The sequence below is a fragment of the Chelonia mydas genome, chromosome 4 (genome assembly GCF_015237465.2).
Source record: "Chelonia mydas isolate rCheMyd1 chromosome 4, rCheMyd1.pri.v2, whole genome shotgun sequence".
In the NCBI taxonomy this organism is placed as follows: domain Eukaryota; kingdom Metazoa; phylum Chordata; order Testudines; family Cheloniidae; genus Chelonia; species Chelonia mydas.
The window spans coordinates 137185594-137205581 of NC_057852.1; the positions used below are offsets into that span (position 1 = coordinate 137185594).

Genomic DNA, 19988 nt, shown 5'->3' on the forward strand with positions numbered 1-19988 from the left:
ATCGGGATCTTAGTTTGCAAGCTCTTCATGCCTTTCTGTTTCGGCCCAGATATAACCACCATTCTCTGCTTCAGTTCACCTTAATGGACAGAATAATGCTTTCCTACCCCCACAGGTGTGCTGTGAGGTTTAATTAGCATTTGTAAAGTGCTCCGAGATCCTCAGATGTCATAAAATTGCAGCTTCAGTGCTACGGGGTATTTAAACACATCCAACAAGCATTTCTGAAAAGCAGAAGGTATTTTATGTGTAGCTCAGTTGCAGAAGCAGAAACCAAGATGTCGGGAAGAGAAACAAGGAGGCTGATGGATTAGATTTAGTAGAAGTCTATATGTGCCCCAGAATTGAATGTGTCCTCCAGCAGAAGGTTCACTAGCTTTTGGGCTGACACACTGCAGTCTAGCAGCTGTCCACTGTACTTCATGTTGAGGAATTGCCGGCGCACTTCTGGGTCTCCTGATTTTGTGCGGGCTAGCTGCTTCATTTCTGTGTCCAGAGGACCTAGAGTGGCAGAGGGAAAAGAAAAGGACAGTCATGTGACAAGTGGAATGCAAAAGCCTGTCAATTATTCTGCTATTCCGCACCTGGTTGGATGCAAGCGCACCTCAGGTGAGGGGGAAATAGGTGCTAAAGTCAATGGGCAAAATTCAATTCTCCGCACACCAATCGGGAGCAAGCGTTGAAGCCAGTGGCCCAGCTGAAATCAATAGGCCTGCTCTTCCATTGCCTTGCACTTTCTGTTTATATTTACACTTGTGCAGAAAGTGCAAAAATGCTACCAACTCAGAGTGCTAGTGTTTTATGTTTAGCATTGGTGTAAATGATGACACAAGGCAATGGAGAATTCAGCTCATCAGATTCTCACTTAATTCAGTGGGAACAGGAGTGGGTCCATTGTAGAAACTACCTAACCTAATGCCCACTGAAGTCTTCCTGCTGACATCAATGGATACTGGATAAAGCCCTTATTCCAGATTTACACCAGACCCAAATTTGGCCTGCTGTCATTATCAAGGAGTAGATGCTCCAAACATAGAGTATATCTTTAAGGAGAGGAAACAAGTGTACTAGGGAATTACAGACCAGTCACCCTGACTTGGATACCTGAAAAGATACTGGAACAAATGATTAAACTAACAATTTGTACGCACCTGGAGGATGATAAGGTTCTAGGGAATAGCCAGCATGGATTTCATGCTAAGCCAACCTAACTGCCTTATTTGACAGGGATATTGACCTAGTGGATGGAGGGAAGCAGATGTGAAATATATTTATTTTCGTAAGGCTTTTAACCAGAACTGTCAGGCGATTACAAAAATTAATTGCGATTAATTGCACTTTTAAACAATAATAGAATACCATTTATTTAAATATTTTTGGATGTTTTCTACATTTTCAAATATATTGATTGCAGTTACAACACAGAACACAAAGTATACAGTGCTCACTTTATATTTATATTTGATTACAAATATTTGTGCTATAAAAACAAAAGAAATAGTATTTTTCAATTTACCTAATACAAGTACTGTAATACAATCTCTTTATCATGAAAGTTGAATTTAAAAATGTAGAATTATGTACAAAAAAATAACTGCATTTGAAAATAAAACAATGTAAAACTTCTGAGCCTACAAGTCCACTCAGTCCTACTTCTTGTTCAGTCAGTAACTCAGACAAACATGTTTGTTCACGTTTGCAGGAGATAATGCTGCCTGCTTCTTGTTTATAATGTCATCTGAAAGTGAGAACACGCGTTCGCATGGCACTGTTGTAGCCGGCATCATAAGATATTTATGTGCCAGATGCACCAAAGAATCATATGTCCTTTCATGCTTCAACCACGATTCCAAAGGACATGCGTCCATGCTAATGAGGGGTTCTGCCTGATAACAATCAAAAGCAGTGCAGACTGACGCATGTTCACTTTCATCATCTGAGTCAGATGCCACCAGCAGAAGGTGGATTCTTTTTTGATGGTTCGGGTTCTACAGTTTCCACATCAAAGTGTTGCTCTTTTAAGACTTCTGAAAGCATGCTCCACACCTCATCCCTCTCAGATTTTGGAAGGCTCTTCAGATTCTTAAACCTTGGGTTGAGTGCTGTAGCTATCTTTAGAAATCTCACATTGGTACCTGTGACATACTATACCTTGGGGGAGCGTCTGATAGCCCCCGTATTCCATTGTGATATTGCATATAAAGCATGCCATGTGGGGTATCAGGGAAAAGGTTCTGATCAGCTGAAAGTCACTGTTCTATCTAAATATGTATATCATTAATGCATATGAAGTTATGAGGTTGTGTTGTATGGTTGTCACTGAAACATGCTGTAAATTGGGCAATCAGCCAGATATTAGCTCCCAGAGACAACAACAAGGAAAGTAACCAATGCCCGGGCGAGGTGTCAAACAACCGTCAACCACCATTGTCCAGCAAGGGAGCTACAATTCAATGACTCACCTGCATGAGGCCATACCAGGGGAATTGCACAGCCTTGCCTGGGGACTCAGCAATCCCCACCAGACTGGCCTGGACTTGTGTTCTCCAAGTACGTGGGACTGAGGGTATAAAACAGAATACAGGGGGGCCATGCTGGGCCTTTCTCCTTCCCCCACCTATGCTGCAAGCAATAAGGACACTCTGAAGACTCCAACAGAGGGGACTGGTCCAATTTTCAAGGGTGAAATCTGTGTACTATAAACTGCAATACCCAGGGGGGAGAGAAAAACTGCTTAATCTAGATGTTGCCCAGTCTAATAGGGTTGAGAGTTTAGACTGTGTGCTTATATTTTATTTTGGTAACTGACTCTGACTTTTAGCCTATCACTTAAAATCTATCTTTTGTAGTCAATAAATTTGTTTAACTGTTTATCTTTACCAGTGAGTTTGCCTGAAGTGTTTGGTAAGGGTCCTTGCTCAGGTTTGCAAAGGCTAGTGTATATTGACTTTCCATTGATGAATCATAGAATATCTGGGTTGGAAGGGACCTCAGGAGGTCATCTAGTCCAACCTCCTGCTCAAAGCAGGAACCAATCTCCAATTTTTGCCCCAGGTCCCTAAATGGCCCCCTCAAGGATTGAACTCAGAACCTGAGTTTAGCAGGCCGATGTTCAAACCACTGAGCTATCACCTCGCCCCTGAAGTGGTAAACCAATTAATAAATTTGCAGTGCTCATCTTGAGCAGTTCAAGATGGTATGTTCCTGGGATACAATGCTGGGAGCTGGGGGGATTCAGCTGGTGCCTTTCTCTGTGTGATTCATGAGTGGTTCTGGGAGCATTCATGCAATCTAGCTGGGTGTGGGGCACCACAGGGGGTTTTCTGAGTGATAACAGCACCTGTGGTGGGGGTTTGCTGCTTGTCATTAGCAAAGTATCGTGAGAGACAGCCCAAGTTGGAGAGTTGAGGGGGCACAGCGGTCCCAGGCTGCATCCTGTGGATCCCGTCACAGTACCTTCTTTGCGTTTTGTCAAATCTGCAGTGAAAGTGTTCTTAAAATGAACAACATGTGCTGGGTCATTATCCGAGACTGCTAGAACATGAAATATATGGCAGAGTGTGGGTAAAACACAGAGCAGGAGACATACTATTCCCCCCAAGCTACTATTCGTGCCATTAACTTTCTCTACCCCTTTATAGTTTCGGAGTAACAGCCGTGTTAGTCTGTATTCGCAAAAAGAAAAGGAGGACTTGTGGCACCTTAGAGACTAACCAATTTATTTGAGCATAAGCTTATGCTCAAATAAATTGGTTAGTCTCTAAGGTGCCACAAGTCCTCCTTTTCCTTTATAGTTTGTTTGTTGAGTAAATCCCGATGCAGCATGGGTTTAGCTATATTATTGCACTCTGTGAGATGTCCATTTACCGACAGCCTCTGTGGAATTTAAGTCTGAATAAGAAGTTCTCTTTAAAAAAAGAAAAGTCAATATACACCAAAGAGGAAGGAAAAGAGTGATGTTTCCCCAGGAGATTTCTAGCATTGACTGGACAACTATTTTCTACATCATACAGATGTCTGTGCTCTCTCATGCAAAGAATTGTATTTCTATGGAATGACTGGACTGAAGAACAACCCTCCTTCCCCTACTCACAGCACCACTGTCTCCAGGGCCCGATTCTCTCATCTTGCACCCTCCATAGTGATTAACACCAGCACAAAGTCAGTGTAAGATGCTGTTGTTCAAATCTGGTACACTTTAGCACCGCTTCATACAAATCCTGCATCTTGGCAGGGGGTTAGACTAGATGGCCCTTACGGTCCCTTCTAACCTTATGATACTTTGAATCGTAGATGACAAAGTTATACGCACTGGAGAATCAGGCCCTGCGCCCCCAGCTAAGTTCCCTCTAAGCTGTGCGGTTGCGCAGCAACCTAAGTGCCATGCAGGCACTCAGGGCTGTGGCCTCTCCCCGGACCTGCTGTGGTGGGGAGAGGTGCCTCTCCCTGCCGGCCCAAGCCCAGCCCTGGACCCGCTGTAGCAGGGAGAGGCACCACTCCCCCAGCCCCAACCCAGCCCGGCCCCAGCTCTGCCGCAGCCGGGGGAGAGGTGCCTCTCCCTGCCAGCCCCAGCCCAGCCCCAGACCTGCCGCAGCTGGGGGAGAGGTGCCCCTTCTCCGGCCCCAACCCAGCCTGGCCCAGACCTGCTGCGGATGGGAAAGAGGCATCTCTCCCATGTCCCCAACCCAGCCCAGCTCCGGACCTGCCATGGACGGGGAAGAGGCACCCCTTCCCCAGCCCAACCCAGCCCCGGCCTGGACCTGGCGTGGATGGGGAAGAGGCGCCTATCCCGTGGCCCCAGCCCCGGAGCTGCCAAGGCGGGGAGCGGTGCCTCTCCCCCCCGAGCCCAGGTGCAGCTGCTGCGGAGAGAGCGGGGGGGGGGGGGGTGGTCCTCTCTCCCTGCCATAGCCCTGGGGCAGCCTGCACCCCAAACCTCATCCCCGGCTCCACGTCAGAGCCCGAACCCCCAGCCAGAGTCCTCATCCCCCCTCACCCGAACCCTCTGCCCCAGCACTCAGCCCCCCTCCCACACTCCGAACTCCTCGGCTCTGCCCCCACCCCATGAATTTTGTTATGTGCACCAATATGGAGGTGATGTGCCACACATTACCTCCATATTGGTGAACATAACAAAATTCATTCCGCACATGGGTGGAGAAAAATTAGAGGGAACACTGGTCCCCAGCAAAACCAGCAAAACAGGGACCCTACCTGGGGCATGGCTGACAACTCTAACGTCAGGCTTTTCAAGTGCCAGAACCTGGAACATCATGTCCCGGGAGGCCTTCCCAGTGCAGTACAGCGTACAGCTCTTGAAGGGCTTCAGGCACACAGTGAAGAGATGTTCACAACAGTCTTGCACAAGCCAGAGTGCTCTGGGAAGGCATTCAGGATGGAGGATGTGAGACAAAGCGCCAAGGTGACATTGAAGGCAAGGTAGCTGTTGACTTTGGCTGGGCTGGTGAAATCCACAAAGGATTTGGAAATATCTCCAAGTGATCCTAAAAAAGGGACAGAACACAACCTAGCACTTGGTATTTACATAGCACTTAATATTGGCAGTGGACTGATAGATATTAATTAAATCCATCTTATCACATCCCTTTGCAATATTATCCCTATGGTACAGATAGGGAAACTGAGGCAGAGGGAGGTTGTGCAACTTAACCATGGGAACTTGCCCAACACACACAAATCTCTACACTGGGGATTTGCTCTGAATGCACCAGTGCACAGCCCCCACATAGACAAACAAAGCCAATATTTGTACCCTGGCAGCTTACCCTAATTTTAAGCACAGGCAAGACCCACTGACGCAAATAGCAGCTTTGCCTGTCTACATTAGGGCTTTGCACCAATGCAGCTACACCCATGGCTGTAATCAGAGCACGTCCCCAGTGTAGAGAAGGCCTCTGTGTGATGCTGGGCAAGTCCCCATGAGAACTGCCTGGTGTAGGCACAGCCAGGAAAAGAAGTCAGGAGTTCCTTGCTTCCGGTCCCAGGCTCAGTCCATGTGGCCCAGAGACTCACAATGGCACTCCCCTTCCCCACTGGGGTCCCCCACTTTCCTTCTGCATCTACCCTTGCCCATCACCCTGCCTTATTTCTCCAGCCAAGAATGGTACGGCATTCCCTTCAGAGTCCAGTGAACAGGAGCCGCAATTTAGGATCAGTATGTGTATCTTTAACGCAGCCTTGCAAGATAGGTCATGCAAATTTACCAGCCCCACTGCAAGCTCTGTTCACTCCCCTTCTTACTATTTGCATGATAGTAAAAAGAAGAGGACGAGGTTTTACTCACCTATCAAAAACGCACGGATTTATTCATCCTCGGCTAGCAGAATTGCTGCTTTAGTGTCACATGTCAGCAAAGAAGATGCAAGTGATACAGACCCGTGTGACGCTTCCCGCGGGTATCCAGACTTGCGAGGCACCTCGGTACCCTTAGTGTGAGGAAGCCTGGCCTGCTGAGGATCAGTACCCCAACTCCACCAGCCACAGGCAACACAAGCACTCCTCCATGGCACCGCTGTCTCTCTGCAGAGGTGTTTCTCATAAATATTTGGCTTTTGAATGTTGTCTTTTAACTATCCCCTGGTACAGCAATAGGTGATGCTACCAGCCTTGCTACAAGTACATCCTCTTTTGTGATGAAAGTTACTGAAGGAAATGGCTGTTCTATCCTCTCTGAGCAAGTGAAGCATTGCGGTTTACCACTATTTTCAATGTGTGAATCGTCCTTTCCCCTCTGTTCTGAAAACCTCAATTCTTAACATTTTTTTTTACTTACACTTATTACTATTATTACTTACAACTATTATTTGGTATTGCAATAGCACCCAGAGGCCCCAGTCAGCACCGGGCTCCTATGGTGCTAGGTGCTGTACAAACAAAATAAATCAAAATCCCTGCCTCAAATAGCTTACAGCCTAAGGCCTCCGATCCTGCAATGAGGTCTGCGCAGGCAAAGCCCCCTCAACTGGGCTCTCTCTATATGGAATTCATTGCTGGATCATGGCATAAATGGTGACAAGAGGCAGGAGTGTAGTATATAAGGAGGAGGAGGGGGGAGACAAAGGACACAATATTGGGAACACAAGGTTGCATTGATTAGCAAGGGTATAATACAGAGGGGGTATAGGGCGTTTTTTAAACTAATCAGAGGTGAGGGAGCAAGAGGCCATTATTGTTGTTATTTAATACATATTGTGGTAGCACCTCGGTACTTCGACCACAGACCAGAAACTCGCTGTGCTGGGCACTGTACAAACACACAGACCCAAAAAGCCAGTCCCTGTCCCAGGGGCCTTACCGTCTCATTATCAGCCCACCCACTTAGCCATGAACATGGCAGCACCCCGAAAACATGCTAGGCCCTTGACTCTGGGGCTTCCAGTCTAATGATACATCTTTTACCCTCCATTGGGTCACACAGCAGTGGGGACAGGTAAAGAGCAGGAGTGCAATGGTACAATCACAAGAGGGTTCTTTTGGGCAGGAACATACCTTCGCTGTGCTACAGAGAAAATGCACCCTTCAAAACTCTATTTTTAAAAATATTTAAGACCTCACCCCTCTCTCTCATCTTCTCTTTGCCCATTTATTTTCTCCCTTGGCCATTTTATTTGTGTGCTATTTTTGTTTATTGTTTAATCCTGCTCAGTCTAATGTTTTGTATTGTTTTTCAGCCCTTGCCTGTTCCGCCCTCCCCTTTTGTCTCATTCACCTCGGATCAGCCTCTCCCTCATGCACAGACACTGTGGAGTTCATGGATTCAAGGGGTGAAATCATGGCCCTGTTGAAGTCAATGGCAGTAATTCTGTAGATATGGAGTCCAGAAGAGACCAGGCCTCCTGCGTAGTACAGGCCATAAACTTTCAGTCACCTGATGCGCTGAAGGTGGGCTTGCCTCGTCCTCCTGCTGCTGCACTTGCCACTGTTCCAGTCTCTCTTCCTGCTGCACCTAGAGCAGAGGTGGGCAACCTGCATTCCAGGCCAATGGGAGCTGTGGGACGCGGCACCCAGCACATCCCTGCAGCCCGCCGCTTCCCGCAGCTCCCATTGGCCGGGAACGGCAAACCGCGGCCACTGGGAGCTGTGGGGAGTGGTGCCTGCGGACGGTAAACGTCAGCAAAATATCTCGTGGTCCTCAATCAGATTACCCTGATGGGCCGCATGTGGCCTGTGGGCCGCAGGTTGCCATCCCTGACCTAGAGGAAGGAGCAACAACTTCCTAGGGGTTAGGCTATCCCCGCTGTGGGTCAGACGAGTAAGGATCCTGTCAGATGGCCTCATGCCCCAGTGTCTGGTGAAAAGGGAGGTCTGGTATGGCTCCGATGATGTTGTTCCACGTCCAGTCCGCCCAGCCTAACCCCAAAGAAGCAGGGACTCGATTGTCAAAACTTTCTTGTCCCACAAGTATTATCAGCACCCTGATAAAGCAGCATGGCCCTACAGACACACAGGCATTACCAACACCTTTAGGAATTCTGTGAGAGTGGGTCAGCTGCATAGATCCCAAGGCCAGAAGGGACCATTGTGATCATCTAGTCTGACCCCCTGTATAACACAGGCCAGAGACCTTGCTCCATGTGATTTTCTGACCACAGAGAGTTTCAACTAATGATGGCAGATGTAGCTTGTATGTCCTACTCCCCTTTCTTTACTGCATTAACTCTCTAAGGGGATGGCATGATGAAACTGCCTACACTGGCATATAGCTGATCTGCATCTGCTCATAGCAAATATCCCCAATGGCCGGTGATGGGACACTAGATGGGGAGGGCTCTGAGTTACTACAGAGAATTCTTTCTCATGTGTGTGGCTGTTGGGTTTTGCCAAAATGCTCAGGGTCCAACTGATCACCATATTTGCGGTGGGGAAGGAATTTTCCACTGGGTCAGATTGGTGGAAACCCTGGGGTTTTTTTCACCTCCCTCTGCAGAGTGGGGCATGGGTCACTTGTAGGTTTAAACTAGTGTAACAGATGGATTCTCTGTAACTCGAAGTCTTTAAATCATGATTTGAGGCTGTCAGTAACTCAGCCAGAGGTTAGGGGTCTATTACAGGAGTGGGTGGGCAAGGTTCTGTGGCCTGCAACCTTCAGGAGGTCAAACTACATGATAACAAAGATCCCTTCTGGCCTTAAAGTCTATGAGTCTATCTACTCTACAAGGAACAAGGAACAGTTTGTTTGTTTTTTAACTGTGATTGGGACAGCAAAAGGGAAAACTCATTCCTCTGCAAAAACCATGTAACAGTCCAGAAATATACCTTAATGGGAATAACTTTCATACTGTACGTGCAATTTGATGTCTAAGCAAATGATCTGAGATCTAACCTTGTCTTGTTTATTTTGGATGGTAGCACAGTTCAGAAAATGTTAGCCCTAATATCCTGGTCTGGCTGAGCTATGCCCAGCATGGGACTGTGGGCACCAGGTGGACAAAAGTGGCCTTATCCTAAATTTGTGGCTCTCTGATCCCAGAGCTGGCCAAGGGCCAGATTGACCCTTGGTACTACAGTAGCCACAGGATTGAACCTGCACGGAAAGAGTTATGTGGGTTTTGCTGGCTCACTGGTGCACATCTCATTCCCCACCTCACCCCTGTCCTCCTCCCTGATATAGGGAGGTGTGAGTGGTTCTCTGGGGAGAAAGACTGTGGGCTGAGCATGAGCCTTAGCAGTACGACCAAGCCTGGAGTAAAGGTATGAGCTGAACTTTACTATCTTGGTCTTAGAATCAAAGTGGTCTAGTGGAATGGACATTAGCTTGGGGCTGAGGACACCTGGATTCTAGTCCTGCCTCTCACCTGCTGGATGATTTTGGCCAGATTACTTCATCGCTTGTTTCTCCTCCCTGTCTATTTAGATTGTAGGCTCTTTGGGGCAGGCACTGTCTCTCATTACGAGTCTATACAACACCCAGCACAATGGGGTACTGATCTCAGTTGCAGCCTCTAGGTGCTACTATTATACAACAGTAATGTTGATGTCTTGGTAAATAAGACCACGCCCCAGGAAGGCAAATGTGCAAGCTGTGGTTTTTAGAGTAGGTTGGTTTTACTGAGATGGTAAGCTAAGTGGTAGGGACCATCTTGTTTGTTCTGTGCCTATACAGTGCCTAGCACAATTGGGCCTTGGTCTATGACTGGGGCTGCTGGTTGCTATTACAATAAATAATAATCAGGAAAGGCACCTTTTGACAGTGTCTGATATTTGGAGCATTCACAGATTACCTATTCACCCATCTGCCTATATTTTCCTTCACTCTCCAGTGTTCTAGCTATTTTGCCCTGTTTTTTTGGCCCACACAATACAGATGAAATAAGTTTAGCCCTATTTCTTACCTGTGCATGGTGAGCGTTGTATTTGGATTACCCTTCACGGCTGGCGATAAGGTGTGTAGGTTGGTTGGTTGTGTGTTAATGAAGAAATAATTTGATATTTGCCTTGCCTTGCTTTTTGACCTGGTAAGAAATGTTAACTTGGCTCATTTTGCTGCTGCTATTGGAGAGTGCCTATTGGCAATGAAACAGCTGGGGGGTTCTGGGTGATGTATGAGCCTGCTCATTACTAGTAATATAAAGGTTGATTGTAGAACTAATGTTCCCCTCACTGTGTAGGAATCGTGAGTTTGTTTCATTTCTATAGCAAAATATTCCAGGGAGCTGCTGTGAACCATTGTTCTGGCTTCGAGTCTGGGATTGGGGCCCCATTTTGGTAGACATTGTAAAAGTACAGTGATCTGTGTAAGCAATTTTTGGAGTACTTGTAGAATGTGGGTTTTGTGAGCATATAATAGTAATACCTGGCTCTCATATAGCACTTTTCATCAGGAGATCTCAAAGAGCTTTAAAAAGGAGGTTGGTATCGTTATACCCATTTTACAGATGGGAAAACAAAGCCGATCTTTCTGTGGTTCTTCACCGCTGTCACTTGTCAGCTAATATTATAGTACTTTGCATGCCGCTGCTGTGTACACATAGTCACCAAACATCAGCCGGCTGTGAAGGGCATTGCTGTTTTGATGGGCTGCTAATCAGTCTTGCCCATTTATGGTTGCACAAATTTTTGCCTCACAGGAGTGTTGTGAAGCATTGAGACACTTGGACTGTTGCTTTTTGCAGAAATCCAAGGTAAATAGGTATATTTTACGTAAATACAGCATTGAGAGATGATGGCAACAGAGAGAGTGATACTGCCATCTGCTGGCCATGAAGTACAGCACACACCATTTCACTGTTCCTTACCTTCAGCTCCCCTCTATCATTTTAATAGGCGATATATGGTATTGCTTTGGATACATACTGCTCCTGCATCCAGAAGAGGAGAGGGAAGGCTTAATGAACCTACCCTTAGGCATGCTGTGTGTAACTGCATGCTCCCACAGAGCTTTAGCAAGCATGTGGCAAAATGCTCTTAATTGCTAATTGGCTGTGGGCTACTATAGCTACTAGTGGTGAGGCTGCTGGTTTCAAGAGTGTCAAAGTTCCTCCCCCACTCTGAACGCTAGGGTACAGATGTGGGGACCTGCATGAAAACCTCCTAAGCTTATCTTTACCAGCTTAGGTCAAAAAGTTCCCCAAGGTACAAAATATTCCACCCTTTGTCCTTGGATTGGCCGCTACCACCACCAAACAAATACTGGTTACTGGGGAAGAGCTGTTTGGAAACGTCTTTCCCCCCAAATACTTCCCAAAACCTTGCACCCCACTTCCTGGACAAGGTTTGGTAAAAAGCCTCACCAATTTGCCTAGGTGACTACAGACCCAGACCCTTGGATCTTAAGAACAATGAACAATCCTCCCAACACTCGCACCCCCCCCTTTCCTGGGAAATGTTGGATAAAAAGCCTCACCAATTTGCATAGGTGACCACAGACCCAAACCCTTGGATCTTAAGAACAATGAACAATCCTCCCAACACTTGCACCCCCCCCCCTTTCCTGGGAAATGTTGGATAAAAAGCCTCACCAATTTGCATAGGTGACCACAGACCCAAACCCTTGGATCTGAGAACAATGAAAAAGCATTCAGTTTTCTTACAAGAAGACTTTTAATAGAAATAGGAGTAAATAGAAGTAAAGAAATCCCCTCTGTAAAATCAGGATAGTAGATACCTTACAGGGTAATTAGATTCAAAACATAGAGAATCCCTCTAGGCAAAAACTTAAGTTACAAAAAAGATACACAGACAGAAATAGTTATTCTATTCAGCACAATTCTTTTCTCAGCCATTTAAAGAAATCATAATCTAACACGTACCTAGCTAGATTACTTACTAAAAGTTCTAAGACTCCATTCCTGGTCTATCCCCGGCAAAGGCAGCATAAAGACAGACACACAGACCCTTTGTTTCTCTCCCTCCTCCCAGCTTTTGAAAGTATCTTGTCTCCTCATTGGTCCTTTTGGTCAGGTGCCAGCGAGGTTTCCTTTAGCTTATTAACCCTTTACATGTGAGAGGAGTTTTCCTCTGGCCAGGCGGGATTTTAAAGGGGTTTACCCTTCCCTTTATATTTATGACAGAGAGTAATGTATAAATCCTTATTTCTGCTGTACTCACATGAATGCGGATCAGCACAGGACAGAGATGTCTGCATCTTGCACATTACTGTGCAGCATAGGACACAAGATAGTGTAAACTACAGCTGATGCATTATGTGGCTCTCCAAGCCCCAGGGTGGTCACGTTGGGTATTCTACGTTGAGAGAGACTGGCCTGGACTAATGACCACACATGCATGCTGTAGTGTAACATTTTCACGTCTAATGTTCTGTAGAGTTATGCAATAAGCCTCTGACTTGTGCCTAGGTTTTCTCTACATCAGGTGAGTGCCCTATATCAGGGCAGGATGTGCATCTTGGGGCCTTTCCAGTGCTTGGCATGCCTGTGCATGCCAGAAGCGTGCAGCGAGACATGGGAGACATTGGAACACTAGCTCTGAAATGCAGAGACTTCCTCTCACTGGTAGTAACTAGTAGTTACTTAGACTGTGAAGTCTTTGGGGCTGGGACTGTCTTTTTGTTCTGTATTTACATGGTGCTAGCACGAGGCCCTGCTCTATGACTGGGACTCCTAAGAGATACTGTAATACAGATAATAAGGGGGAGAAAAACTCATAATTGTGGAATAAAGAAAAGACAAAACCTGATTTCCACCCCCAGCAGGAGACTCAAATCAGGAGAGCTCAGGACCCCAGGGCCGAATCCAAGTCACTGAAGTCACTGAAGTCAATGAAGAGGTTCCCATTGACTTCAATGGAACTGAATCAGTCCCTTGCTAGGCAAGAGATTTGCTCTGCTTACAGAATACTTTACTATGTGTTAGGAATGTGGTAATGCTCCAAAAACGGCCAGGTTGTTGGGGTTTAATGTACCCACTCTACCCCTCCCCCCCACACCACATTGTATATAATTTAAAAGTTTATTTTATGTGTGTTTAGAGGAGGTCTGATGTGGAGCTATGAACAGTGGCGGATTAGCCACTGGGCCAATAGGGCCCATGCACAGGGGCCCCAGCCAATTGGGGGGTCCCCAGGAAAATGGGTTTCCCCGTACCCTGACCTGCTCCACCCGGCACTCAGTGCTGCAGGGGGACTGCCGGTGGAAGGGGTGAGGAGAGGTCCCCACTTGATCTGGCCCAGGGCCCCACAAACCCCTAATCCGCCTCTGGCTTCAAGTAGTGCCATCAGCCTGTAGGTGAGGTGAAACCATGGTCCCCAAAATGAGAAAGTGTCATGCTTTGCAGAGTTTCAGAAACACTGAAACAGAACTATGACTATAGTCTTTACCTTTCAAGATAATTGCAACATCTTATTGTGGTGTTTATTGGTCCACGCTACCAAACCACAATGTGTTAAAAGATTTATATTTGTTTTGCATGGGCAAGTATTCTTCATTTTTTTTCAGAAATGATTAAGCTGTTTAGCTTGTGGCAAAAATGGCAAATATTGACATTTTGCAAATATACTAACATGAAATGTCTTCACATCACATATTCCTAATTGTCAAAGTATAGCACAAGTTTTCTCTGTTTTCAGTTGAAATTTTCTGACCAGATGAGTCTCACACTGAAGGTTATGTACCAATAGCAGACTATTGCATGCCAATAGTTTTACTGTATAGTGGGTAGATATAAATGTACGTGAATTCCTAATGTTATGCTTCTCCATTTGTAAGCTTTTGTTCATGCAATGGAGCATCTAGTCTGCCTGGTAGAAGGTTTTAATTTGTAATTGCCTATGCATTATTCCAGACGCTAGTTTTTTAATTCCATGACACTTATACAGAGGTCAGTAATAAGTGTTAGAGATGACAATACACAGCTTCATACTGGGCTTCAATCAAAGGCCTCACTAAACAAAAATGGCCATTTTGATACTAACATAGTGATCTAATTAGCATAAGTCCGTATACTTGCACCAAATGAAAAATGGTGGTAGTGGTGGTAATAATGCTGACAATGTACTTTGGGAATTTTACCTCTACAGGGAAGTTACAGTATACCAAGACGTGGGGAATACAAGCCCATTAAAGCTTACATCAAAGAGAAAAAGACTCTCTACAAACTTTGAAAAATGTGTTATTTGTTAAGAAAACCAGAAGTTCAGTCCTGTTCCCACTGCAGTCACGAGGAGCTTTGCCAGTGAGTTCAGTGGGAGCAAGACCAGCCCCTAAAGTGTTAGAGCCCTGATCAGTGTGCAGCCGGGACCTGCTCCATGCAGATTATTATCATTAATAATTATTTTAATGCAGGAGCACCTAGGCGCTCCAGTCATGGACCAGGGCCCCATTGGTCTAGGTCTTGTACAAACCAGGAACGAAAAGGTAACCCTGCAGACCGCACCCATACGGTGTGGAAAGAGGAGGGGATCAGCTGTCTGCACAGCAGGGGATCAGGGAGAGGCCAATGTTGTTATCCTTACTCACACTGGGGAGAACTTACTCACAAAAGTAGCCGCACTTGCATAAGGGTGGGAGAATTGGTCCCTCAGGCTGGAATCAGGCAAGCAGAATGAGCTCTGTATTGCAGCAGCTGGGACAGCCCCATGTCATAACACCATGTCTGCCTCAGAGTTATGTCCTTACATTTGTTCATTGGAGGAGGACAGGTCACTTGACAGCACTCACTGTCAGGTGGGCAGCATTCAGCACCAGCTCCAGGCTGGTCTTCAGGAGATGATTTGCTGGACAGTTCCTTAGGGACACTTCACAGCAGGGAAGGAAATTTCAATCATCTTCTGTAACTCCCCCATCTGGTCAGTTTTCCAGTCTGCAAAGCTTGCTAGGACAAGCACCTTTATGTAGTTGCAGCTGTGGCTATTCTCTTTATCTTGGGAGTTCTCCTTGTGCCTCTACTGTGGAGTTTTACCTGAGCTTTGTCCTAGACTAGAGGCCAAATTCAGACCTCGTGTAAGCACATGCAAGTCACTGAGGTCACTGGAGTTGCACCTGCTTACAACAGCTTTGAATTTGGCCCTAGGAATCTATGTAACCCAGAGATATCAGACCACATAAGTCATCTAGAACAAGTACATCAGAAAATAGTGTGAAAACCCTGTGTGAAAGGGTTGGGCTGATAGCCAAAGAGGGAGTCAAACACATTCTTTCGTGTGATAGGGAGGTTGCATGGTTCAATGGTTAGAGCACAGGAGAGCATCAGTACAGAGACCTGAGTTCTATTACGAGCCCTGCCACTGATCTGAATAAGTCACTCATTTTGGCCTGGATATAAGTGATGCTCAATGAGGCCCGCACTTTTATGAGACTCTGAATGCTGGGCACTGAGGAAGAGACAGAGTTTTGAATACAGTGGAAATGAAAATGTTAAGATGGATGCTTGGAATGACAAGGGTGGACCGTGTTCCGAACGAACACATCAGGGAAGCGTGAAGGTGGAACCAATTATAGAAAAGCTGAGAGAATCCAGGCTTAGATGGTTTGGACATGTGAGAAGAAGACGGGAAGAACATGTAGGGAACAGGGACTTAGACTTAGAAGTGGAGGGAAAGAGAAGGAGTGGAAGACCCAAGACGAGATGGATGTTACACAAAAAGATCTGATTAGCTGTAGAGTTTCTGAGGAACTGCCTCAAGCCAAACTGGGATGGAGAAAAAGGACTTGTCGAGACGAGCCTCTATAGTTGGGACTAAGGCTAGAAGAAGAAGCTGATACTCAGCACCCGAGGCTCCCAATGACTGCAATGGGAGTTGGTGCTCAGTATATCTGAAAATCAGGTTAACTTCTCTGTGCCTCAGTTTTCCCATCTGTAAAATGGAACCAATTATATTTATCCACCGGGATGCAGCACTGTGACATCTAGGGATGCAAATGCTATAGGAATGAGAAGTATTACTAATAATTAAGGCCTAATCAGACCTGCAAGACCTCCATTGCAACAAGCCTTCTTTTGGGGTCTCTTCAACCTAAACAATTCAGTGAACTCAACACAAATTAACAATGTTTCAGTTGACCAGAATCTGCATTTTTCTGCTCAGAAAGTTTGGTTCATAACATTTTGCCCAGCTGGACTCCCCACATGCCCAGGATCCATGCTGGGGAAGGATTACCATGGGGGTAAACATAATCCATACAGTGGTTGCCTGCAGCTAGAGGTGGAAATGTAATAAGGACTCATTACTTTCCCACAGCCCTGCCTCTGCAGTGGAGACTCCTCCACCCCTTAATGGAGGGTCCGTGGACAACCATGGGCTTGGCACTGCCAAGGTAGTGTTAGTGCTAGAGATTGAGAGCTGGCACGGAGTCTTTGCATGGATGGACCTGCCCTCCCGCTGAGCCTCTGGGATCCAGGTAGGGTTGTGGGTGGCCCACGCAGCCTGCTCTGTTGAGCAGGTGAGGGAGGGAAAGGCAAATTGTGCATCCTAGAGAACAACTAAGGAGAAATTCCCATTATAAGAACCTTGCATAGATGACCTCCCCTTTACCCTCCTCTTGAGGGTTTTAGGCCCTCTGTTATTCATTGTGGTTAGAGGCTTAAGCCTTAGAAATAATACCTACGGTAGCAGCATGGTCGAGGAAGGGGGGTGTTCTAATGGACTCAAGATGAGGCTGGCATTTGGGATCCCTAGGTGCTCATCTGGACTCTACTGCTGTTGTCTGATCCCTTACTGGTTTACTATGTGGCCAGCCATTAAGGCAGAGGTGGGCAAACTGCGGCCCGCGGGCCACATCTGGCCTGCGGGACCGTCCTGCCTGGCCCTTGAGCTCCTGGCCGAGGGGGCTCGCCCCCGGCCCCTCCCCCGCTGTCTCCTCCCCCGCAGCCTCAGCTCGCCATGCCACCAGCGCTCTGGGCGGTGGGACTACGAGCGCCTGCCGGGCAGTGCAGCTGCGAGAGCCGCCAGCCTGTCCCAGTGCTCTGAACGTCATGGTAAGGGGGCAGGTTGCGGGGGAGGGGTGGATAAGGGGGAGGAGGTCCCGGGGGGCAGTCAGGGGACAGGGAGCAGGGGGCGGTTGGATAGGCATGGGAGTCCCAGGGGGCCTGTCAAGGGGCGGGGATGTGGATAGGGGTTGGGGCAGTCGGGACAGGGAGCAGGGGGGGTTGGGGGGCCAGGGGGGCGGTTAGGAGTGGAGGGTCCTGGGAGGGGGCGGTCAGGGGACAAGGAGCAGGGGGGTTTGGATGGGTTGGGAGTTCTGAGGGGGGAAGTCAGGGGGTGGGAAGTGGGAGGGGACGGATAGGGTGCAGGGGCCAGGCTGTTTGGGGAGGCACAGCCTTCCCTACCCGGCACGTCATACAGTTTTGCGACCCCGCTCTGGCCCTCGGGCCACAAAGTTTGCCCACCCCTGCACTAAGGCCATATCTGCACTAGAGAATTTGGCACTGCAGAACCCTAGCAGCCCATTGATGTCACCTCTTACCCACACACCAATGTGCTCGAGATGGTGCTCAGGTGGTCACATCATCACGCTGAGCCCTGCTGCCTCCCGCCTCGCTCGCTCCGCTCTATTGCCAGTGCGGCAGCAACGGCTACAGTGTAGTTAGTCCTCTCGCTGCAATCCCACAATTCTCCTGCCTACGCTGCAGTGACTGTGTGAACAGCCCGGAGCGCTGACTGTGGCCTATTGATTCACTCAACTACTGGCCAGTACAGACCTGAGTGCAGCCATGTTTGCACTCAGCTGGTCTCAGCTCTGCCTTGTCCCTCCCTGGATACTCCAATTCCAATAGCATCAGGGAAGGACACAGAGGTAACATATAATACAACTCTATTAAAATGTATAAAACACCTTGTATTTTGTCCCATGGATTTAATAGATTTTTTTCATAGATTTAAAGGCCAGAAGAAACTATCTAGTGTGATGTCCTGAATAATGCAGGCTATAGACCTTCCCCCAAACAATTCCTCTTGAACCAGAGCGGATCTTTTTTTAAAAAATCACAGTTTCAGGGGAACTGCATCTGGATTTCCCCCTTCCCCCCCACATTGGTCCACTCCAGGAGTTCTCAGTCAGGGCTCAGGCCTCTGGGCAGGGTGTGGGACCTGTGTTCCCTGACTGCAAGAATCAGTGATGAGGACGAGGCTGTCATGGGGTTCTCTACGCACCACTGGGGTGAATGCTTGTGGCCATGTCTGGGGATTAGCTCCACTGAGTTCTTACACCCCCTTCCTCTTGCCATGGCCCCTCCCTCTACCTCTGGGACTTGGAGTGTTCCTTCCTTGTCTCTCAGCTCTCTCGCCAGGTCACTGTAGTCCTCCCCTTCTGGGTTATCAAAGTCCCACTGGGTCAGCAGTCCACATGCCATTCCAGACAGTCTTCTGCTCCAAGGCCAGGTCCTATGCCCCAGTGGCTGGTAGAGGAACCCGGGCCCGCCCACTACTATGGGTTCCAGGCCAGGGACCCTATGTCTAGCAACTCTGGTCTGCTCGTTCCCAGACCCTGTTGCTATTTCCCTGGTCTCTTTCCTACTTCCCATCTCTATCTTCTGGCCCCTCCTCTAGGTGTACCAAGCCAAACTCCTCCCAGGGAGTAACGGTAGCCTACTCCTTTCTCTGGCTTCTTGCCAGACTCTGTAGACCCAAACACACCTCCCTTCTCTCAGGGAGTGACTGCAGACTACTTCCCCTGCAGCCCGCTTCTGGTCTCAGCTTCCTCCCTTTATACAGACCCAACCTGCTCCTTCCCAGTTAGGCTCCATCTTCACTTAGTGCTTGGCCCTTCAAGCCTAAATCTCCTCCCATGTGCAGCCTACCAGGTTAACTGACCTAATTTAACCTGTTCCGCCTTGTGTGGGGTAGACACCCCAGTGTTGCGTATGGACTGTTGTATTGTTCTCTGGTTCATTACACATGGTTTATTAAAGTATGTGTGGGTATCAGACCCAATGATCAGTGATTTTAAGGAAACTGTGACAATCCAAGATGGAGTCTGAAAACTGTCATCTTGTAACCTTCCGTACAGTCAGCCTGGTCTGGATAAAACTGGACTGAACGGGTTTTTCCCACCACTGGGCGATCCCCAAGATTCCATCCTCTCAGGCTGTTTCCCGCCTTTCTACGGATTGTACTGTGTTTTCCCACCCTAGACTCTATAAAAGAACTGTGATCACAGGCTGATGGGGGAGTCCATCATAGCGACTGTGTGTGTGGTTTCGGGTCTTCGTGGCACTCATGCATCAGCGAAGAACAGCATTCGTTCCTGGAGTGAAAAGAAAAGAAGACGACACATTACCATCTTCCCTGTCCTGCACCTGGGGAACGTCACCATCCAGAGCGTTCCTGGTCCACTTCTTCTGTCCTGACATCCATCGAGGGACTCTCCAGTGTTCCTCCTCCAAAGGTTTCAGTTACCTACGGAGGAGAGGTCCTGGACTTCACCCCGTCACGGAAGTGCTGGGAATTGGGTGAGGAAGCAATTAGGGTTTCTAAGTTGGGGGTCATATTTCTTGAATGCTAGGGTGGCTTTAGTTTCATTCTTGGGTCTGAGCTCCAAGCTCTCGCAGGGAAGAGCTGCTGTGTCACTGGGTTTGTTT

The 19988-nt window shown here is 47.6% G+C and overlaps 1 protein-coding gene across 1 annotated transcript; it reads right to left on the bottom strand.

Moving 5' to 3' along the window:
• Positions 1–316: 316 nt before the first annotated feature.
• SPR (sepiapterin reductase) lies at positions 317–19760 on the bottom strand. The gene is given in 4 exon segments (XM_037898591.1): positions 317–501; positions 5212–5331; positions 5334–5501; positions 19688–19760. Coding segments are annotated over 4 exon segments (546 nt in total).
• Positions 19761–19988: the final 228 nt, after the last annotated feature.